General features: G+C 43.6%; 1 protein-coding gene across 1 annotated transcript; it reads left to right on the top strand.

Annotated features, from left to right (window-relative positions):
- Window positions 1-811: 811 nt before the first annotated feature.
- Window positions 812-19560, top strand: layna (layilin a). Its single transcript, XM_036968082.2, has 9 exons — window positions 812-1061; window positions 5938-5958; window positions 6091-6388; window positions 6857-7014; window positions 7681-7719; window positions 10217-10285; window positions 10373-10469; window positions 10906-11063; window positions 15949-19560. Exons 1-9 carry the CDS (start codon window positions 965-967, stop codon window positions 16518-16520), a joined length of 1509 nt encoding a protein of 502 aa, XP_036823977.1. The 5' UTR covers window positions 812-964; the 3' UTR covers window positions 16521-19560.
- The last annotated feature ends 213 nt before the right edge of the window (window positions 19561-19773 follow it).

Here is a 19773-nt window from a genome sequence, read left to right as displayed (position 1 = left end):
ATAGACAAAGAAATGTACATTGAGAAAAGGTCAAACGAAAAGAAGTGCAGCTAGTTTGCTGTCTTTCCAGCTTCAGTTTGAAGTGATCGTGTTAGCTGTGTTGTTGGCTAGCTCCTCTGAACAACAGTGTCCTGATGAGAGAGAACATTTTCTACGCCGGACGAAATCGTGCATCATTAGCTCATTGCTATGGATGTATCCAAATAAATGTCACTAGAAAACAGCTTAAACAAATGCAGCTGCTGTTGTTATTCTGTCTGTTTGACCTGACTGTGAGTTAGCCGTAGTTGGCTAGCTAGCAAGCAAGGGATAAGAATGTTGCCAGCCAGTATGGCAATAGAACATTTAGAACGAACTACTGGGTGGCGTTTCAACATATCCTCCAAACACCGGCTTCTCGGGTATTATCACATAAGTATCATTAACGTTCCAACTGAATGTTTGTCACCAATAGCTTAATTGTTTACATGTTCAGTGCTAATAATGTCATAACTTTACCAGCATATTACATCAGATGCTCGTTTGGTCCAAATGATCGGTGACAAAAAAATCTCCTCCTCGTTAGTTGTCGAGTCATCCCAGTCTGCTGACAGACGATACCAGTTACGCTACTGTCTGTAGTCTGTCAGTAGTGTCTGTCTGTAGTGTGCCTGTAGTCTAGTCAGCGTTTAGAACCAACAGCACTCTGCTGATTAGATCACTCCTTCTTCTCCTCCCCCGACGTTCAAGATCAATAACTAACGTCCTCCTTCTCCTCCTCCTCCTCATCATCATCATTAAAACTGCTCTTAAAAGATTACATCCACATACACTCTCTCTCTCTACTAGTGGTTCAGTGTGTGTAGGGAGAGTCTCTCTGTAGTAAGCCTGGTCTCTATTATCTTGAGTAGATAGTAGCCTGTACTGTAGTGCGTTGTTAAAGCCTGTATATCTGACTTCGGGGCTTCAGTTGGTCAGTTCTCTGATGGAAGGAGAGGTGAAGAAGAGAAGGAGGAAGGACCAGATGGTGAATCTGATTGTTGTGTCTTTGCTCCAGTCTGCTGCGGCCAGCCTTATCACCGGTGAGTGACACACACACACACCAAATTAAATTGTATTTGTCACATGTGCTGTACACAACTAGTATAGACTTTATCGTGAAATGCTTGCTGACGCGATGCAGAGTTTAAAAATAACATTTTTTTTTTAAATTAAATAGTAACAGGAGGAATAAAATAAAAGATTGGATTTAAATACAGGAAGTATCAGATCAATGTGGAGCTACATACAGGGAGTACCAGTACCTGATCAATGTGGAGCTACATACAGGGAGTACCAGATCAATGAGGAGTTATATACAGGGAGTACCAGTACCAGATCAATGTGGAGCTATATACAGGAAGTACCAGTACCAGATCAATGTGGAGCTATATACAGGAAGTACCAGTACCAGATCAATGTGGAGCTATATACAGGAAGTACCAGTACCAGATCAATGTGGAGCTATATACAGGGAGTACCAGTGCCAGAACAATGTGGAGCTATATACAGGGACTACCAGTACCAGATCAATGTGGAGCTATATACAGGAAGTACCAGTACCAGATCAATGTGGAGCTATATACAGGAAGTACCAGTACCAGATCAATGTGGAGCTATATACAGGAAGTACCAGATCAATGTGGAGCTATATACTGGGAGTACCAGATCAATGTGGAGCTATATACAGGGAGTACCAGATCAATGTGGAGCTATATACAGGGAATACCAGATCAATGTGGAGCTATATCCAGGGAGTACCAGTACCAGATCAATGTGGAGCTATATCCAGGGAGTACCAGATCAATGTGGAGCTATATACAGGGAGTACCAGTACCAGATCAATGTGGAGATATATACAGGAAGTACCAGATCAATGTGAAGCTATATAGAGGAAGTACCAGATCAATGTGGAGTTATATACAGGAAGTACCAGTACCAGAACAATGTGGAGCTATATAGAGGGAGTACCAATACCAGATCAACGTGGAGCTATATACAGGGAGTACCAGATCAATGTGGAGCTATATATTGGGAGTACCAGATCAATGTGGAGTTATATAGAGAACGTACCAGATCAATGTGGAGCTATATACAGGGAGTACCAGTACCAGAACAATGTGGAGCTATATACAGGGAGTACCAGTATCAGATCAATGTGGAGTTATATACAGGGAGTAGCAGTACCAGATCAATGTGGAGCTATATACAGAGAGTACCAGTACCAGATCAATGTGGAGCTATATACAGGGAGTACCAGATCAATGTTGAGCTATATACAGGAAGTACCAGATCAATGTGGAGCTATGTACAGGGAGTACAAGTACCAAATCAATGTGGAGCTATATACAGGGAGTACCAGATCAATGTGGAGCTATATATAGGGAGTACCAGATCAATGTGGAGCTATATACAGGAAGTACCAGATCAATGTGGAGCTATATACAGGGAGTACCAGATCAATGTGGAGCTATATACAGGGAGTACCAGATCAATTTGGAGCTATATACAGGGAGTACCAGATCAATGTGGAGCTATATACAGGGAGTACCAGGTCCAGATCAATGTGGAGTTATATACAGGGAGTACCAGATCAATGTGGAGCTATATACAGAGAGTAGCAGTACCAGATCATTGTGGAGCTATATACAGGAAGTACCAGATCAATGTGGAGCTCTATACAGGGAGTACCAGTACCAGATCAATGTGGAGCTATATACAGGGAGTACCAGATCAATGTGGAGCTATATACAGGGAGTACCAGTACCAGATCAATGTGGAGATATATACAGGAAGTACCAGATCAATGTGGAGATATATACAGGAAGTACCAGATCAATGTGGAGCTATATACAGGGAGTACCAGATCAATGTGGAGCTATATACAGGGAGTACCAGATCAATGTGGAGCTATATACAGGGAGTACCAGATCAATTTGGAGCTATTTACAGGGAGTATCAGTACCAGATCAATGTGGAGCTATATACAGTAAGTACCTGTACCAGATCAATGTGGAGCTATATACAGGGAGTAGCAGTACCAGATCAATGTGGAGCTATATACAGGGAATACCATATAAATGCAGAGCTATATCCAGGGAGAACCAGATCAATGTGGAGCTATATACAGGAAGTACCAGATCAATGTGGAGCTGTATACAGGGAGTACCAGTACCAGATCAATGTGGAGCTGTATACAGGAAGTACCAGATCAATGTGGAGCTATATACAGGGAGTAGCAGTACCAGATCAATGTGGAGCTATATACAGGGAGTACCAGGTCCAGATCAATGTGGAGTTATATACAGGGAGTAGCAGTACCAGATCAATGTGGAACTATATACAGGGAGTACAAGATCAATGTGGGGCTGTATACAGGGAGTACCAGGTCCAGATCAATGTGGAGTTATATACAGGGAGTACCAGATCAATGTGGAGCTATATACAGGGAGTAGCAGTACCAGATCAATGTGGAGCTGTTTACAGGGAGTACCAGATCAATGTGGAGCTATATACAGGAGGTACCAGATCAATGTGGAGCTATATACAGGAGGTACCAGATCAATGTGGAGCTATATACAGGGAATACCATATAAATGCAGAGCTATATCCAGGGAGAACCAGATCAATGTGGAGCTATATACAGGAAGTACCAGATCAATGTGGAGCTGTATACAGGGAGTACCAGTACCAGATCAATGTGGAGCTGTATACAGGAAGTACCAGATCAATGTGGAGCTATATACAGGGAGTAGCAGTACCAGATCAATGTGGAGCTATATACAGGGAGTACCAGGTCCAGATCAATGTGGAGTTATATACAGGGAGTAGCAGTACCAGATCAATGTGGAACTATATACAGGGAGTACAAGATCAATGTGGGGCTGTATACAGGGAGTACCAGGTCCAGATCAATGTGGAGTTATATACAGGGAGTACCAGATCAATGTGGAGCTATATACAGGGAGTAGCAGTACCAGATCAATGTGGAGCTGTTTACAGGGAGTACCAGATCAATGTGGAGCTATATACAGGAGGTACCAGATCAATGTGGAGCTATATACAGGGAGTACCGGATCAATGTGGAGCTATATACAGGAGGTAGCAGATCAATGTGGAGCTATTTACAGGGAGTATCAGTACCAGATCAATGTGGAGCTATATACAGGAAGTACCAGTACCAGATCAATGTGGAGCTATATACAGGGAATACCAGATAAATGCAGAGCTATATCCAGGGAGAACCAGATCAATGTGGAGCTATATACAGGGAATACCAGATAAATGCAGAGCTATATCCAGGGAGAACCAGATCAATGTGGAGCTATATACAGGAAGTACCAGATCAATGTGGAGCTATATACTGGGAGTACCAGATCAATGTGGAGCTATATACAGGGAGTACCAGATCAATGTAGAGCTATATACAGGGAGTACAAGATCAATGTGGGGCTGTATACAGGGAGTACCAGTACCAGATCAATGTGGAGCTGTTTACAGGGAGTACCAGATCAATGTGGAGCTATATACAGGAGGTTCCAGATCAGTGTTGCACTGTGTTCAGGGATTACACATACCAGATTAATGTGGAGCTATATACAGGGAGTATCAGTACCAGATAAATGTGGAGCTATATACAGGGAATACCAGTACCAGATCAATGTGGAGTTACAGTGTTTGGTTCTCTGTCATCAGATACAGACAGTGGTTGGTTCTCTGTCATCAGATATAAACAGTGGTTGGTTCTCTATCATCAGATATAGACAGTGGTTGGTTCTCTATCCTCAGATACAGACAGTGGTTGGTTCTCTATCCTCAGATATAGACAGTGGTTGGTTCTCTATCATCAGATACAGACAGTGGTTGGTTCTCTATCATCTCTGTTCCTCAAATACAGACAGTGGTTGGTTCTCTATCATCTCTGTTCCTCAGATACAGACTGTGTTTGGTTCTCTATTATCTCTGTTCCTCAGATACAGACAGTGGTTGGTTCTCTATCATCAGATACAGACAGTGGTTGGTTCTCTATCCTCAGATACAGACTGTGTTTGGTTCTCTATTATCTCTGTTCTTCAGATACAGACAATGGTTAGTTCTCTCTTAGGCTTGGGAGGTATACCATACATACCGGGGTATTTGGAAAAATCTATTTAGAAAACAATTAGAATATTTGTTGCTACTTTTTAAGTGTTGGGCAGCATGCGCTAGGTGATCTAATTACAGTATGGAATTCGTAATTAAATGTTTGCCAGCTAGATATCTTGCAGCTATTAAGATAACTGTCTAAAATGTGCTAAATGTTCTGCAGTTGTGGATTTGGTTTGCTATTTTACAGTGTCGTAACTATTTAGCTATCTAGCTAAGTGGTTAGCGTCTTCCAAAATCAAGCATTCGCTTGGTAACAGCAGAGAATCCCCTGGGTCAAGAGCCTTGATGGCTAAAATTAGTTATGTGTGTGCCGCAAAATGTGAGTAGCATTTTTGAGTTAATTGTATACTTGTATAGTTTAGGTCAGACACTATAAAATACATTCTCTATGGGATTGTACATGTACTTGTTAGCATTGCTAAACCTTTTGGATTACAGATTATCAATGGGGTTGAAAACAGCGCCCCTTGTGTTCAGTGCCGGTAGTACTGAATATCCCGGTATGGCACAAAGTCGGTATGAAGGTATGACAATCTGGATACCGCCCTAGCCTAATCTCTCTCATCTACATCAGAATGTTGTTGATGTTATTATATTGGAAGGCTGTGTAAGTGATGTCACTGTAGAGGGGGTTTCATTTAACACAGAAATATAACATACAATAACATGACATTAACTGGCCCCTCTCTCTCTCTCTCTGTCTGTCTGTCTGTCTGTCTGTCTGTCTGTCTGTCTGTCTGTCTGTCTGTCTGTCTGTCTGTCCCTCCATAGCGGAGTTGTTTGAAGTCAGAGGTGAGGTGCAGGGTTGTTTATTAACCAGTATGAATAAAAAATGTCTGTCCCAATTTAGCTAGTTATTATTAGTGTAAATTTCCCCATCGATGTACGTAGCAATAGTAACCGTGTGTGTCTGTGCGTGTGTAGGCCAGCGTGTGTGTAGGGTGGATCGGGGCCGGCCCTGCTATAAACTGGCATATTTTTCTGACCCTGGACGGCGGCTCAGCTTCCTGGAGGCAAAGCTAGCGTGTCGCCGTGACGGAGGGGAGCTGCTGAGCGTTGAGTCACCGGCCGAGCAGCGAATCATAGAGCAGCTTGTCACTGAGCTCCGTCCCTCCGACGGAGACTTCTGGATTGGCCTACGTCGTAACCATGGTGACACGGAAAACGTTGACGACTGTCCCTCACAGTACTACTGGACCGACGGGAGCCTCGCCTCCTTCAGGTGGGTCTGCTCTAAGCCCCGCCTCCATCAGGTGGGTCTGTTCTAAGCCCCGCCTCCATCAGGTGGGTCTGCTCTAAGCCACACCTCCTTCAGGTGGGTCTACTTTAAGCCCAGCCTCCTTCAGTAGGGTTTGCTTTAAGCCACGCCTCCTTCAGGTGGGTCTGCTTTAAGCCACGCCTCCACCAGGTGGGTCTGCTCTAAGCCACACCTCCTTCAGGTTGGTCTACTTTAAGCCCAGCCTCCTTCAAATGGGTTTGCGTTAAGCCACGCCTCCTTCAGTTGGGTCTGCTCTAAGCCCCGCCTCCTTCAGCTAGGTCTGCTTTAAGCCACACCTTCATTGGCTGGGTCTGCTTTAAGCCACGCCTCCTTCTGCTTACATGGAATAGTTCATATAATAATAGACAGCGGTGTGTAACTTTACATATGTGTGTTGCTGTGTGTGTTTGTTCCTGCATGCGTGTGTGTTAGGAACTGGCACTGGGACGAGCCGTCCTGTGGTTACGAGGTGTGTGTGGTGATGTACCACCAACCGTCCGCCCCGCCCGGCCTCGGAGGACTCTACATGTTCCATTGGAACGATGACAACTGTGACACCAAGAACAATTTCATCTGCAAGTACACTGCAGGTACACACACACAAACACACACACACACACACACATACACACACACACACACACACACACACACACACACACACACACACACACACACACACACAGACACACACACACACACACACACACACAGATGATAGTACACAGCAGATACCCCTCAGAGCCTGGTTCCTCTGGTCTACCCAGTACAGCCAGTGGAGGACTGGTCACCCCTCAGAGCCTGGTTCCTCTCTACCCAGTACAGCCAGTAGAGGACTGGTCACCCCTCAGAGCCTGGTTCCGCTCTACCCAGTACAACCAGTAGAGGACTGGCCACCCCTCAGAGCCTGGTTCCTCTGGTCTACCCAGTACAGTCAGTAGAGGACTGGTCACCCCTCAGAGCCTGGTTCCTCTGGTCTACCCAGTACAGTCAGTAGAGGACTGGTCACCCCTCAGAGCCTGGTTCCTCTGGTCTACCCAGTACAGCCAGTAGATGACTGGCCACCCCTCAGAGCCTCAGTCCTCTCTTGGTTGCTTCCTAGGTTCCTTCCTTTCTAGGGAGTTTTTCCTAGCCACAGTGCTTCTACATCTGCACTGATTGCTGTTTGGAGTTTTAGGTTGGGTTGTTGTGACATCTTTGTTACATCTGCTCATGTTAAAAGGGTTTTATAACTGATTGATTGTGTTGTGTTCCAGAGAAGGCTCCTGAACCCTCCCCCAACACTGCACACCCAGGTAACAACGCTACTTAAAGTGTCTGAATATTCATGGTATTAATGAGGTCTGAATATTAATAGGTACACTACATGACCAAAAGTATGTGGACATCTTCTCGTTGAACATCTCATTCCAACATCATGGGCATTAATATGGAGTTGGTCCCCCCTTTACTGCTATAACAGCCTCCACTCTTCTGGGAAGTCATTAATATGGAGTTGGTCCCCCTTTGCTGCTGTAACAACCTCCACTCTTCTGGGAAGTCATTAATATGGAGTTGGTCCCCCTTTGCTGCTATAACAGCCTCCACTCTTCAGGGAAGGTTTTTCACTAGATGCTGGAACATTGCTGCTATAACAGCCTCCACTCTTCAGGGAAGGCTTTCCACTAGATGTAGGAACATTGCTGCTATAACAGCCTCCACTCTTCTGGGAAGGCTTTCCATTAGATGTTGGAACATTGCTGCTATAACAGCCTCCACTTTTCTGGGAAGGCTTTCCACTAGATGTATAGATAGATTTAACTAAATTACTATGTATTGTTGAAGTCGGAAACTTTACATACACTTAGGTTAGAGTCATAACTCATTTTTTCAATCACTCCACAAATTTCATGTTAACAAACTATAGTTTTGGCAAGTTGGTTAGGACATCTACTTTGTGCATGACACAAGTAATTTTTCCAGCAATTGTTTACAGACAGATTATTTCCCTTATAATTCACTGTATCACAATGGTCAGAAGTTTACAAGTTTACATAAACTAAGTTGACTGTGCCTTTAAACAGCTTGGAAAATTCCAGAAAATGATGTCATGGCTTTAGAAGCTTCTGATAGGCTACTTGCCATCATTTGAGTAAATTAGGTGTGTACCTGTTTGGAGGTTTACCTGTGGATGTATTTCAAGGCCTATCTTAAAACTCAGTGTCTCTTTGCTTGACATCATGGGAAAATCAAAAGAATTCAGCCAAGACCTCAGATTTTTTTTTAAGACCTCCACAAGTCTGGTTCATCCTTGGGAGCAATTTCCAAACGCCTGAAGATACCAAGTTCATCTGTACAAACAATAGTATGCACGTATAAATGTCATGGGATCATGCAGCCGTCATACCACTCAGGAAGGAGATGCGTTCTGTCTTGTAGAGATGAACGTACTTTGATGTGAAAAGTGCAAATGTCCTCTGGTCTGATGAAACAAAAATGCAACTGTTTGGTCATAATGACCATCGTTATGTTTGGAGGAAAAAGGGTGAGGCTTGCAAGCCGAAGAACACCATCCCAACTGTGAAGCACGGGGGTGGCAGCATCATGTTGTGGGGGTGCTTTGCTGCAGGAGGGACTGGTGCACTTCACAAAATAGATGGCATTGTGAGTTAGGAAAATCTCAAGACGTCAGTCAGGAAGTTAAAGCTTGGTCACTAATGGGTCTTCCAAATGGACAATGACCCCAAGAATTCTTCCAAAGTTGTCGCAAAATGGCTTAAGGACAACAAAGTCAAGGTTTTGGAGAGGCCGTCACAAAGCCCTGACCTATACCAGCTCTGTCAGGAGGAATGGGCCAAAATTCACCCAAATTATTGTGGGAAGCTTGTGGAAGGCTACCAGAAAAACTTGACCCAAGTTAAACAATTTAAAGGCAATGTTACCAAATACTAATTAAGTGTATGTAAACTTCTGACCCACTGGGAATGTGATGAAAGAAATAAAAGCTGAAATAAATAATTCTCTCTACTATATTTCACTTTCTTGAAACTTGGCACCCTGTGTTTTGGGTAGTCACTTTTACTGTCCGCGCCCTGTGTTGTTGGGCTTGTCATTTACTGTCCCCGCCCTGTGTTGTTGGGCTTGTCTTTTACTGTCCGCGCCCTGTCGGGCTTGTCATTTACTGTCCGCGCCCTGTGTTGTTGGGCTTGTCATTTACTGTCCGCGCCCTGTGTTGTTGGGCTTGTCATTTACTGTCCGCGCCCTGTGTTGTTGGGCTTGTCATTTACTGTCCGCGCCCTGTGTTGTTGGGCTTGTCATTTACTGTCCGCGCCCTGTGTTGTTGGGCTTGTCATTTACTGTCCGCGCCCTGTGTTGTTGGGCTTGTCTTTTACTGTCCCCGCCCTGTGTTGTTGGGCTTGTCATTTACTGTCCGCGCCCTGTGTTGTTGGGCTTGTCATTTACTGTCCGCACCCTGTGTTGTTGGGCTTGTCATTTACTGTCCGCGCCCTGTGTTGTTGGGCTTGTCATTTTTTGTGCCATATTAAAAGAGCACTTTTTCCCAGTGGAACTCTCTGCGCCTGATTCCTTCCTCACCCACCTAGTCCCGCGTGACAGATATAACTAAATGACTATGAGTATAGATAGATATAACTAAATGACTATGAGTATAGATAGATATAACTAAATGACTATGAGTATAGATAGATATAACTAAATTACTATGAGTATAGATAGATATAACTAAATGACTATGTATAGATGAGAATCGATAGATATAACTAAATGAATGAACATTAATGTTCCTGTCTACAGAGGTTCCTCCCTTGTCTCTGTCACCCCTGACCACGACCTTTGACACTGAAGAGAAGAGACAGACCCCAGGTACCCTGACCTCTAACCTATTACCCTGACCTCTTACCGTGTGTGTGTTTTTTGTGCATGTCTCTGAACTGTGTGTGTCTGTTTCAGCTCTGAACATTGTTTACATAGTCCTGCCCATCATCCCGTTGTTGATGGTGTTACTAATAGCAACTGCGGTCTTCTGCTTCACGCTGCTGGCTCGACGGTGAGGAGCAAGTACTAACTAGCATGAGATAGACTGGTAGTATGGATAGCATTCATACTATCAGATTGAGAATAATGCATTGACTGATTTAGTGACTGTCAATATATCTATTCCAGAAGCTCACTGTCTCTGTGTGTAGAAGGAAGCTCACTGTCTCTGTGTGTAGGAGGAAGTTCACTGTCTCTGTGTGTAGGAGGAAGCTCATTGTCTCTGTGTGTAGGAGGAAGCTCATTGTCTCTGTGTGTAGGAGGAAGCTCATTGTCTCTGTGTGTAGGCGGAAGCTCACTGTCTCTGTGTGTAGGAGGAAGCTCATTGTCTCTGTGTGTAGGAGGAAGCTCACTGTCTCTGTGTGTAGGAGGAAGCTCACTGTCTCTGTGTGTAGGAGGAAGCTCATTGTCTCTGTGTGTAGGAGGAAGCTCACTGTCTCTGTGTGTAGGAGGAAGCGGCGTGAGCAGCAGACAGAGGTGTGTCCTAGCGACCCAGGGTCCTGTCCAAACCCCGCCCAGCCGCCTGACGTCTACAACGTGATTCGCTCCCAGCAGGAGGCCGACCTGGCTGGAACACGCCCCCACACCAAGAACACTTCCTTCTTAGGTAAACATATGTTTTATTGTCACTGGTGCAGTGTAATGTGGTGTTGTCCAGGGTCAGTGTAATGTGGTGTTGTACAGGGTCAACCGTAGATGTACTGGAGAAAATGAAGGGGTTAAGTGCCTTACTCAAGGCCACAGACAGATGTTTTATTATTATTGGAAACGGTTTCTGATTCGACAATACATTTTCCAAAATCTGTTTTTGTTTTGTCATTATGAGGTATTGTGTGTAGATTGATCAGGGGGAAAAAAACAATTTAATCTATTTTAAAATAAGGCTGTAACTCAACAAAATGTGGAAAAAATCAAGGGGTCTGAATACTTTACAAATGCACTGTATAGTCCAACTGTGCATTTCTATTCTGTTTCTACAGATTGTAAATTTAAGATAATCATTTTTGCTAAGAGTTTTATTATATTATTGATTGACTATGATTTTTTTTATCACCTTGCAGTGCTATTTGCAGAGTCAGCCATTCCTGAACCTTTTACCAAAAGAAAGGTACATATGGACAGTGTTGCGAACTGGCTCGTAGCCCATAACAAAGAGGGAGACAATGCAGAGATAAAGAAATAACAAAAATATATTTATTAAACAAAGTAACCTATATCCAAGTAACAATGGTGTGTGTAGTCAGTAGTCAGTAGTGTAAATGAGTGGACGCATGTATAGATGGTGATTAATGAGGGGTGTTGAGATGTGCCAAAACAAATCATAACAAATGAACACAAAGAAGCCCCAAAATGCAATACCAAAAACCGCCCATCGACATCCTATTAAGGAAAACAAGAGCAGAGAGAAAGAATTCGGCAGACAGAGTAGGAGGGTCGTCGCAACAGTACCAAAACATATGATCTAATGATTCTGTCTCTTTGCAGCAAAATCTGGGGAGTTGGGATGGTTTAATCCCCCATAAATACAGTGGGGCAAAAAGTATTTAGTCAGCCACCAATTGTGCAAGTTCTCCCACTTAAAAAGATGAGAGAGGCCTGTAATTTTAATCATAGGTACCCTTCAACTATGACAGACAAAATTAGAAAAGAAATCCAGAAAATCACATTGTAGGATTTTTAATTTATTTATTTGCAAATTATGCTTATTTAAGATTGTGAGGAAAGCACTTTTAAAGAATAACCAAGCATCCTCTACTGACGAGATGAGGTCAATTTCCTTCCAGGATACCCCGGCCAGGTCGATTAGAAAGACCTGCTCGCTGAAGTGTTTTAGGGAGCGTTTGACAGTGATGAGGGGTGGTTGTTTGACCGCAGACCCATTACGGATGCAGGCAATGAGGCAGTGATCGCTGAGATCTTGGTTGAAAACAGCAGAGGTGTATTTGGAGGGCAAGTTGGTTAGGATGATATCTATCTATCTATAGATAGATAGACCCGTTTAATTTTGTCTGGCTTGCCGTTCCAAATAAAATGGAATCTTTTTTGATCATCTAATTTTAAAAACAAGTCGCTAGGTGTAGGCAAGCCCATAAGCAAATAGGTAAACTAGGATATGACTAAAGAGTTAATCAGGGTAAACTGGGATATGACTAAAGAGTGATTTTTCCACAGATAGACAGGTACCTTTCCTTTCCATGGTAGCAAAAATGGATAAGATCTTGCTAACTAGATCCTCTATGAGGCTGTGGAGGGATTCACATGTAGAGTTAAGAGAAAACATGAATCATCAGCGTACAATGACACCTTTGTTTTTAAGCACTGGAATTCTAGGCCCTTGATATTATTGTTGGATCTGATTTGGGCTCCCGAGTGGCGCAGCGGTCTAAGGCACTGCATCTCAGTGCTAGAGGCATCACTACAGACCCTGGTTTGATTCCAAACCAACCGGCAGTGATTGGGGGTCCTATAGGGCGGCACACAATTGGCCCAGCATCATCTGGGTTAGGGTTTGGCCGGGGTAGGCTGTCATTGTAAATAATAATTTCTTCTTAACTGACTTGCCTAGTTAAATGCAGGTTAAATAAAAAATAATAATAGCTAACATTTCGATGACCAGAAATAAATAGTGGACAACCTTGTTTTACTCCTCTTGACAGTTTAATTCTTTCTGAGAAGTAGCCTATATTGAACATTTTACGCCTGGTGTTACTATACATAACTTTAACCCATTCTCCAAAATGGGATTTTATAATAATGAATGATAAAACATTGTAGAATATACTAATGACAGTCAATACGTCTTCCTGACTGTAGACTGCTGCAGTATGTCTTCCTGACTGTAGACTGCTGCAGTACGTCTTCCTGACTGTAGACTGCTGCAGTATGTCTTCCTGACTGTAGACTTCTGCAGTACGTCTTCCTGACTGTAGACTGCTGCAGTACGTCTTCCTGACTGTAGACTGCTGCAGTATGTCTTCCTGACTGTAGACTGCTGCAGTACGTCTTCCTGACTGTAGACTGCTGCAGTACGTCTTCCTGACTGTAGACTGCTGCAGTACGTCTTCCTGACTGTAGACTGCTGCAGTATGTCTTCCTGACTGTAGACTGCTGCAGTACGTCTTCCTGACTGTAGACTGCTGCAGTATGTCTTCCTGACTGTAGACTGCTGCAGTATGTCTTCCTGACTGTAGACTGCTGCAGTATGTCTTCCTGACTGTAGACTGCTGCAGTATGTCTTCCTGACTGTAGACTGCTGCAGTATGTCTTCCTGACTGTAGACTGCTGCAGTACGTCTTCCTGACTGTAGACTTCTGCAGTACTGCAGGATGGTAACGAGAGACTATTTCTAATGTACACTGTGGATCATCCTTGTACTAAAGACTCAGCAGAGTAACATCGGCAGAGTAACCTCGGCAGAGTAACCTCGGCAGAGTAACACCTCGGCAGAGTAACCTCGGCAGAGTAACCTCGGCAGAGTAACCTCAGCAGAGGCCAAATGGTGCACTGGCCCCTTAAGAACTGCTTGTGCCCCTGGTAGTTAAAATGTCTGTCTGGAAAGGCTGGCAGAAACTACCTTTTCACCTGTTGTTAGGTTCTGCAGCAACATTCATACTTTTCTTTACGTTGTGTGTGTGTCCAATAACATGAGGTAAGAAACATGCACTGTTTTACCTGATGGAGGCAATTGGTTTGAATTCAGTCACATGTAAACTTCTAAGTTTGGGGTCACTTAGAAATATCCTTGTTTCTGAAAGAAAAGCACATTTTCTGTCCATTAAAATAACATTAAATTGATAAGAAATACAGTGTAGACATTTTTAATGTTGTAAATTACTATTGTAGCTGGAAACTGTAGTTTTTTTTTAATGGAATATCTACATAGGCGTACACAGGCCCATTATCAGCAACCATCACTCCTGTGTTCCAATGGAACGTTGTGTTATCTAATATATAAAGTTTATCACTTTAAAAGGCTAATTAATCATTAGAAAACCATTTTGCAATTATGTTAGCACAGCTGGAAACTGTTGTCCTGATTAAAGAAGCAATAAACCTGGCCTTCTTTAGACTAGTATCTGGGGCGGCAGGTAGCCTAGTGGTTAGAGCGTTGGACTAGTAAACGAAAGGTTGTAAGATTGAATCAACGAGCTGACAAGGTAAACATTTAACCCACTGATCCTAGGCCTTCATTGAAAATAAGAATTTGTTCTTAACTGACCTAGTTAAATAAATAAAACAAATAAAAACAAATCTGGAGCATCAGCGTTTGTGGGTTCGATTACAGGCTCAAAATGTCCAGAAACAAAGACCTTTCTTCTATTCTTGTTCTGAGACATGAAGGCTATTCCAAGCGAGAAATTGCCAAGAAACTGAAGATCTCGTACTACGCTGTGTACTACTCCCTTCACAGAAGAGTGTAAACTGTCCCTAACCAGAATACAAAGAGGATTGGGAAGCCCCGGTGCACAACTGAGCAAGAGGACAAGTACATTAGAGTGTCTAGTTTGAGAAACAGACACCTCACAAGTCCTCAACTGGCAGCTGAATTAAATAGGAACCGCAAAACACCAGTCTCAACGTCAACAGTGAAGAGGCGACTCCGGGAGTTCCTCTGTCCAGTGTCTGTGTTCTTTTGCCCATCTTAATCTTTTCTTTTTATTGGCCAGTCTGAGATATGGCTTTTTCTTTGCAACTCTGCCTAGAAGGCCAGCATCCCGGAGTCGCCTCTTAACTGTTGACGTTGAGACTGGTGTTTTGCGGGTAAATATATTGGCCATTTCCAGTTACAATAGTCATTTACAACATGACCAATGTCTACACTCTATTTCTGATCAATTTGATGTTATTTTAATGGACCAAAACATTTATTTTCTTTCAAAACCAAGGACATTTCTAAGTGACTACAAACTTTCGAACGGTAGTGTTTGTAAATGTGATATTTTGTTAATTTTTTTATAAATTACCGGATGGCCTAACCTTCCTCCTAAACTTTGATTGTTGCTCTCATGACATGGTTACATATATTTGTTTCAATTGTTAAACTATTTTTCTATTTAATTCGATGCACTTTGAGATAATTATTGTATAATGAAAAGCGCTTTTGAAATGTAATAAATTGTTATTATTTTGCAAACTAGCAAACAGAACAACTCTGTAAAATGTGTCCTACCTCATCTGAAAACAGTGACGATAACAAAACACATAGCAACAACAGGCATATAGGGGAGGGGTCTTGAAATGTAACATCCAATCAACATGTAGCCAGCGGTCCATTCACACCAGTTTTGCTAAAACAAAATTCCCCAGACCTCAAAGGGAGGCGTGACAACAACATGGCTTCGTGAGACTAGCTTTCGACACACCCACTGGTGTTGCTCCTCCCACTTTCAGACAAACTCTTTGTATGCAGTTACCCATGACTCATTCAAAGGGGAAGGGAAACACTGATCCTGTTGTTTCTCCATAGTAACGGCCTGTGTTCTTTCTCCTAGGCTCCTCCCCCGACATGTCCCCTGGTGACTATGACAACCTGGGGGGTCTGCGAGACACGGAGAGTGGTTTCGTCACGCTGGCCAGCACAGAGAGCAACTTCCAGTTGACCTCTGAACTCTACGACCTTAGTCTGGGGCGACGCAAAGACGACTCAGACATTTACCACAACAGTCTGGGTCGCAACAGAGAGGTTTATAACAACAGTCTGGGTCGGCATGGTAACCGAGAGGTTTATAACAACAGTCTGGATCGTCATGGCAACGGAGAGACACACGATAACAGTCTGGGTTGTCACGGCAACGGAGGAACGTACAACAACAGACTGGGTCTTCATGGCCGTGTGGTGAAGAGCAGTGAGCTGTACAACACTAGTCACTATAGAGACAGTCTTTACCAAACCAGCCTGGACCGCTATGGTAACCCTGAACAGCACGAGAGAAGCCTGGGACGTCATGGGAACGATGCCAGTGTAGATTGCTATGGGAAGGAGGCCACTGTGGGTTACTATGGCAACGAGGGCAGTCTGGGTGGGAAGTGCTACAAAGAGTGGTTGGACAGTGACAGCAACTAACAACTACTGACAGTTACAGCTACTGACAGCTACTGACAGTGCCAACTACTGACAGTTACAGCTACTGACAGTTACTGACAGTGACAGCAACTGACAGCTACTGACAGTGACAGCTACTGACAGCTACTGACAGTGCCAACTACTGACAGTTACAGCTACTGACAGTTACTGACAGTGACAGCTACTGACAGTGACAGCTACTGACATATACTGACAGTGACAACTACTGACATATACTGACAGCTACTGACAGTTACATCTACTGACAGCTACTGACAGTGACAGCTACTGACAGTGACAGCTACTGTGACAGCTACTGACAGCTACGGACAGCTACTGACAGCTACTGACAGTTATATCTACTGACAGCTACTGACAGTGACAGCAACTGACAGCTACTGACAGTGACCGCTACTGACATATACTGACAGTGACAACTACTGACAGCTACTGACAGTGACAGCTACTGACAGCTACTGACAGTGAAACCTACTGACACTGACAGCTACTGACAGCTACTGAGAGTGATAGCTACTGTGACAGCTATTGACAGCTACTGACAGCTACTGACAGCTACTGACACTGACAGCTACTGACAGCTATTGACAGCTACTGACAGTGACAGCTACTGACAGCTACTGAGAGTGATAGCTACTGTGACAGTTACTGACAGCTACTGAGAGTGATAGCTACTGTGACAGCTACTGACAGTGACAGCTATTGACAGCTACTGACAGTGACAGCTACTGACATATACTGACAGTGACAACTACTGACAGCTACTGACAGTGACAGCTACTGACAGTGACAGCTACTGTGACAACTACTGACAGCTACGGACAGCTACTGACAGTGACAACTACTGACAGTTATATCTACTGACAGCTACTGACAGTGACAACTACTGGCAGTTATATCTACTGACAGCTACTGACAGCTACTGACAGTGACAGCTACTGACAGCTACTGAGAGTGATAGCTACTGTGACAGTTACTGACAGCTACTGAGTGTGATAGCTACTGTGACAGTTACTGACAGCTACTGACAGCTACTGAGAGTGATAGCTACTGTGACAGCTACAGACACTGACAGCTACTGAGAGTGACAGCTATTGACAGCTACTGACAGTGAAACCTACTGACACTGACAGCTACTGAGAGTGATAGCTACTGTGACAGCTACTGACAGTGACAGCTACTGACAGCTACTGACAGCTACTGACAGTGACAGCTACTGACAGTGACAGCTACTGACAGCTACTGACAGTGAAACCTACTGACACTGACAGCTACTGACAGCTACTGAGAGTGATAGCTACTGTGACAGCTATTGACAGCTACTGACAGCTACTGACACTGACAGCTACTGACAGCTATTGACAGCTACTGACAGTGACAGCTACTGACAGCTACTGAGAGTGATAGCTACTGTGACAGTTACTGACAGCTACTGAGAGTGATAGCTACTGTGACAGTTACTGACAGCTACTGAGAGTGATAGCTACTGTGACAGCTACTGACAGTGACAGCTATTGACAGCTACTGACAGTCTGTGTGTGTGCATGGCCCTGTTATGCTGCCCTCCCCTGAGGGGTCACTGTCAGGTCATGAACCTTGACCCCAGCTGTGCCTGAGACACCAAAGCCTGGTCCTGTCCTCCTCCTGTCTCGTCCTCCTCCTGTTCAGATCTTGTCCCATTCTTCCCTTGCTGCCTGACCATGACATGACAACAATAATTTAGGCGTGATAGGCCCGATTCAGAACACGCCCCTTGAATTCGCACTTCTCTGTAGTTGGTATACAGACTAACCTTGTGCAGGTGCATAATGAGCTTTGCACGCATGGCTCCCTTTCGCACGCTGAATACATTTAATACAACTGCTGAAATCCCTCCCACTTGCTGGCCAACAGATTTACTTGTGGAGTCATTCATTTACGTGTGGAGTCATTTCATTAAATAGGGTTTTCAGTACTTTTATCTAAAGCCATCCCTTTAAATTTGGTGTACCTTTTAATTCTCTACAGACTCTAATACATGGAGAGAACGGTTCAGAATATTAGGGATCACTGAAATACATGCATATTCATCTACTTTTCAGCAACAATTGGTAGATAAAAAATATACTCTGATCTTGTTTATTATTTAGAGATAGGAAAGTTTTTATATAATAATAAATATATTAACAGCGTTGGAGAGCCTTTATGCACGAAATATATGTGAATAAAAAATGCAATGGTTTGATTTTATCGTGAAAGTTGCCATAGGAGTAGCCTAGTGGTTAGAGTGTTGGACTAGTAACCGAAAGGTTGATGAATCTAATCCCTGAGCTGACAAGGTAAAACATCTGTCATTCTGCCCCTGAACAAGGCAGTTAACCCACTGTTCCCCTGAACAGGCAGTTAACCCACTGTTCCTAGGCCAGTTAACCCACTGTTCCTAGACCAGTTAACCCACTGTTCCCCTGAACAGGCAGTTAACCCACTGTTCCTAGACCAGTTAACCCACTGTTCCTAGGCCAGTTAACCCACTGTTCCCCTGAACAAGGCAGTTAACCCACTGTTCCTAGACCAGTTAACCCACTGTTCCCCCGTCATTGAAAATAAGAATTTGTTCTTAACTGACTTGCCTATAATAACATTTTTAAAGATTCAATTGTTGAATCCATAAAATATTGGAAGGTCACATACAATTTAATTGAGATTAGACTGGAATTATAGCAACCAGGAAGTGATTTCTACATTGGCCACTTTCACCCAGTCTGTCACTGCTCGTTGTGTCGAGGGCGAGATGACCACACCTCTCAGTGATGTCGATGGAGGAGAGGGAAGGTGCAGTTTTCCCATCTTGACAGAAGCCAGTCTTTTATTGTCAAATACAAAGTCTGCATTTAAAAAAAATATAAAAAATGGTGATACACTGTCATTCCACTATTACTGCAGATACCTGTATATTATGGACATTTTCTGAAATGACAATGCAAACATGTTACAGTGTGTTTAAAGTGTGTGTGTACGCCCTAAATAAAAGCATCTGCACTCAGTGTCTTTCTTCAGAAGGTTTTTATTAACCTCTGACCTGGCCCTGTCTCTACGGTGATGAGGATGATATCAGTTTAATGTAGAGTGTAATGACCAGTTAACCTCTGACCTGGCCCTGTCTCTATGGTGATGATGTGGTATGTGGTAGACAGGGCAGTGTTATATACCTGTGGTAGGGCAGTGTTATATACCTGTGGTAGGGCAGCGTTATATA

The sequence above is a fragment of the Oncorhynchus mykiss genome, chromosome 29 (assembly GCF_057628025.1).
Source record: "Oncorhynchus mykiss isolate SJ-2025 chromosome 29, ASM5762802v1, whole genome shotgun sequence".
NCBI lineage: Eukaryota > Metazoa > Chordata > Actinopteri > Salmoniformes > Salmonidae > Oncorhynchus > Oncorhynchus mykiss.
Note: the sequence above shows the minus strand (reverse complement) of the source record. Positions and strands in the feature narration are given on the sequence as shown.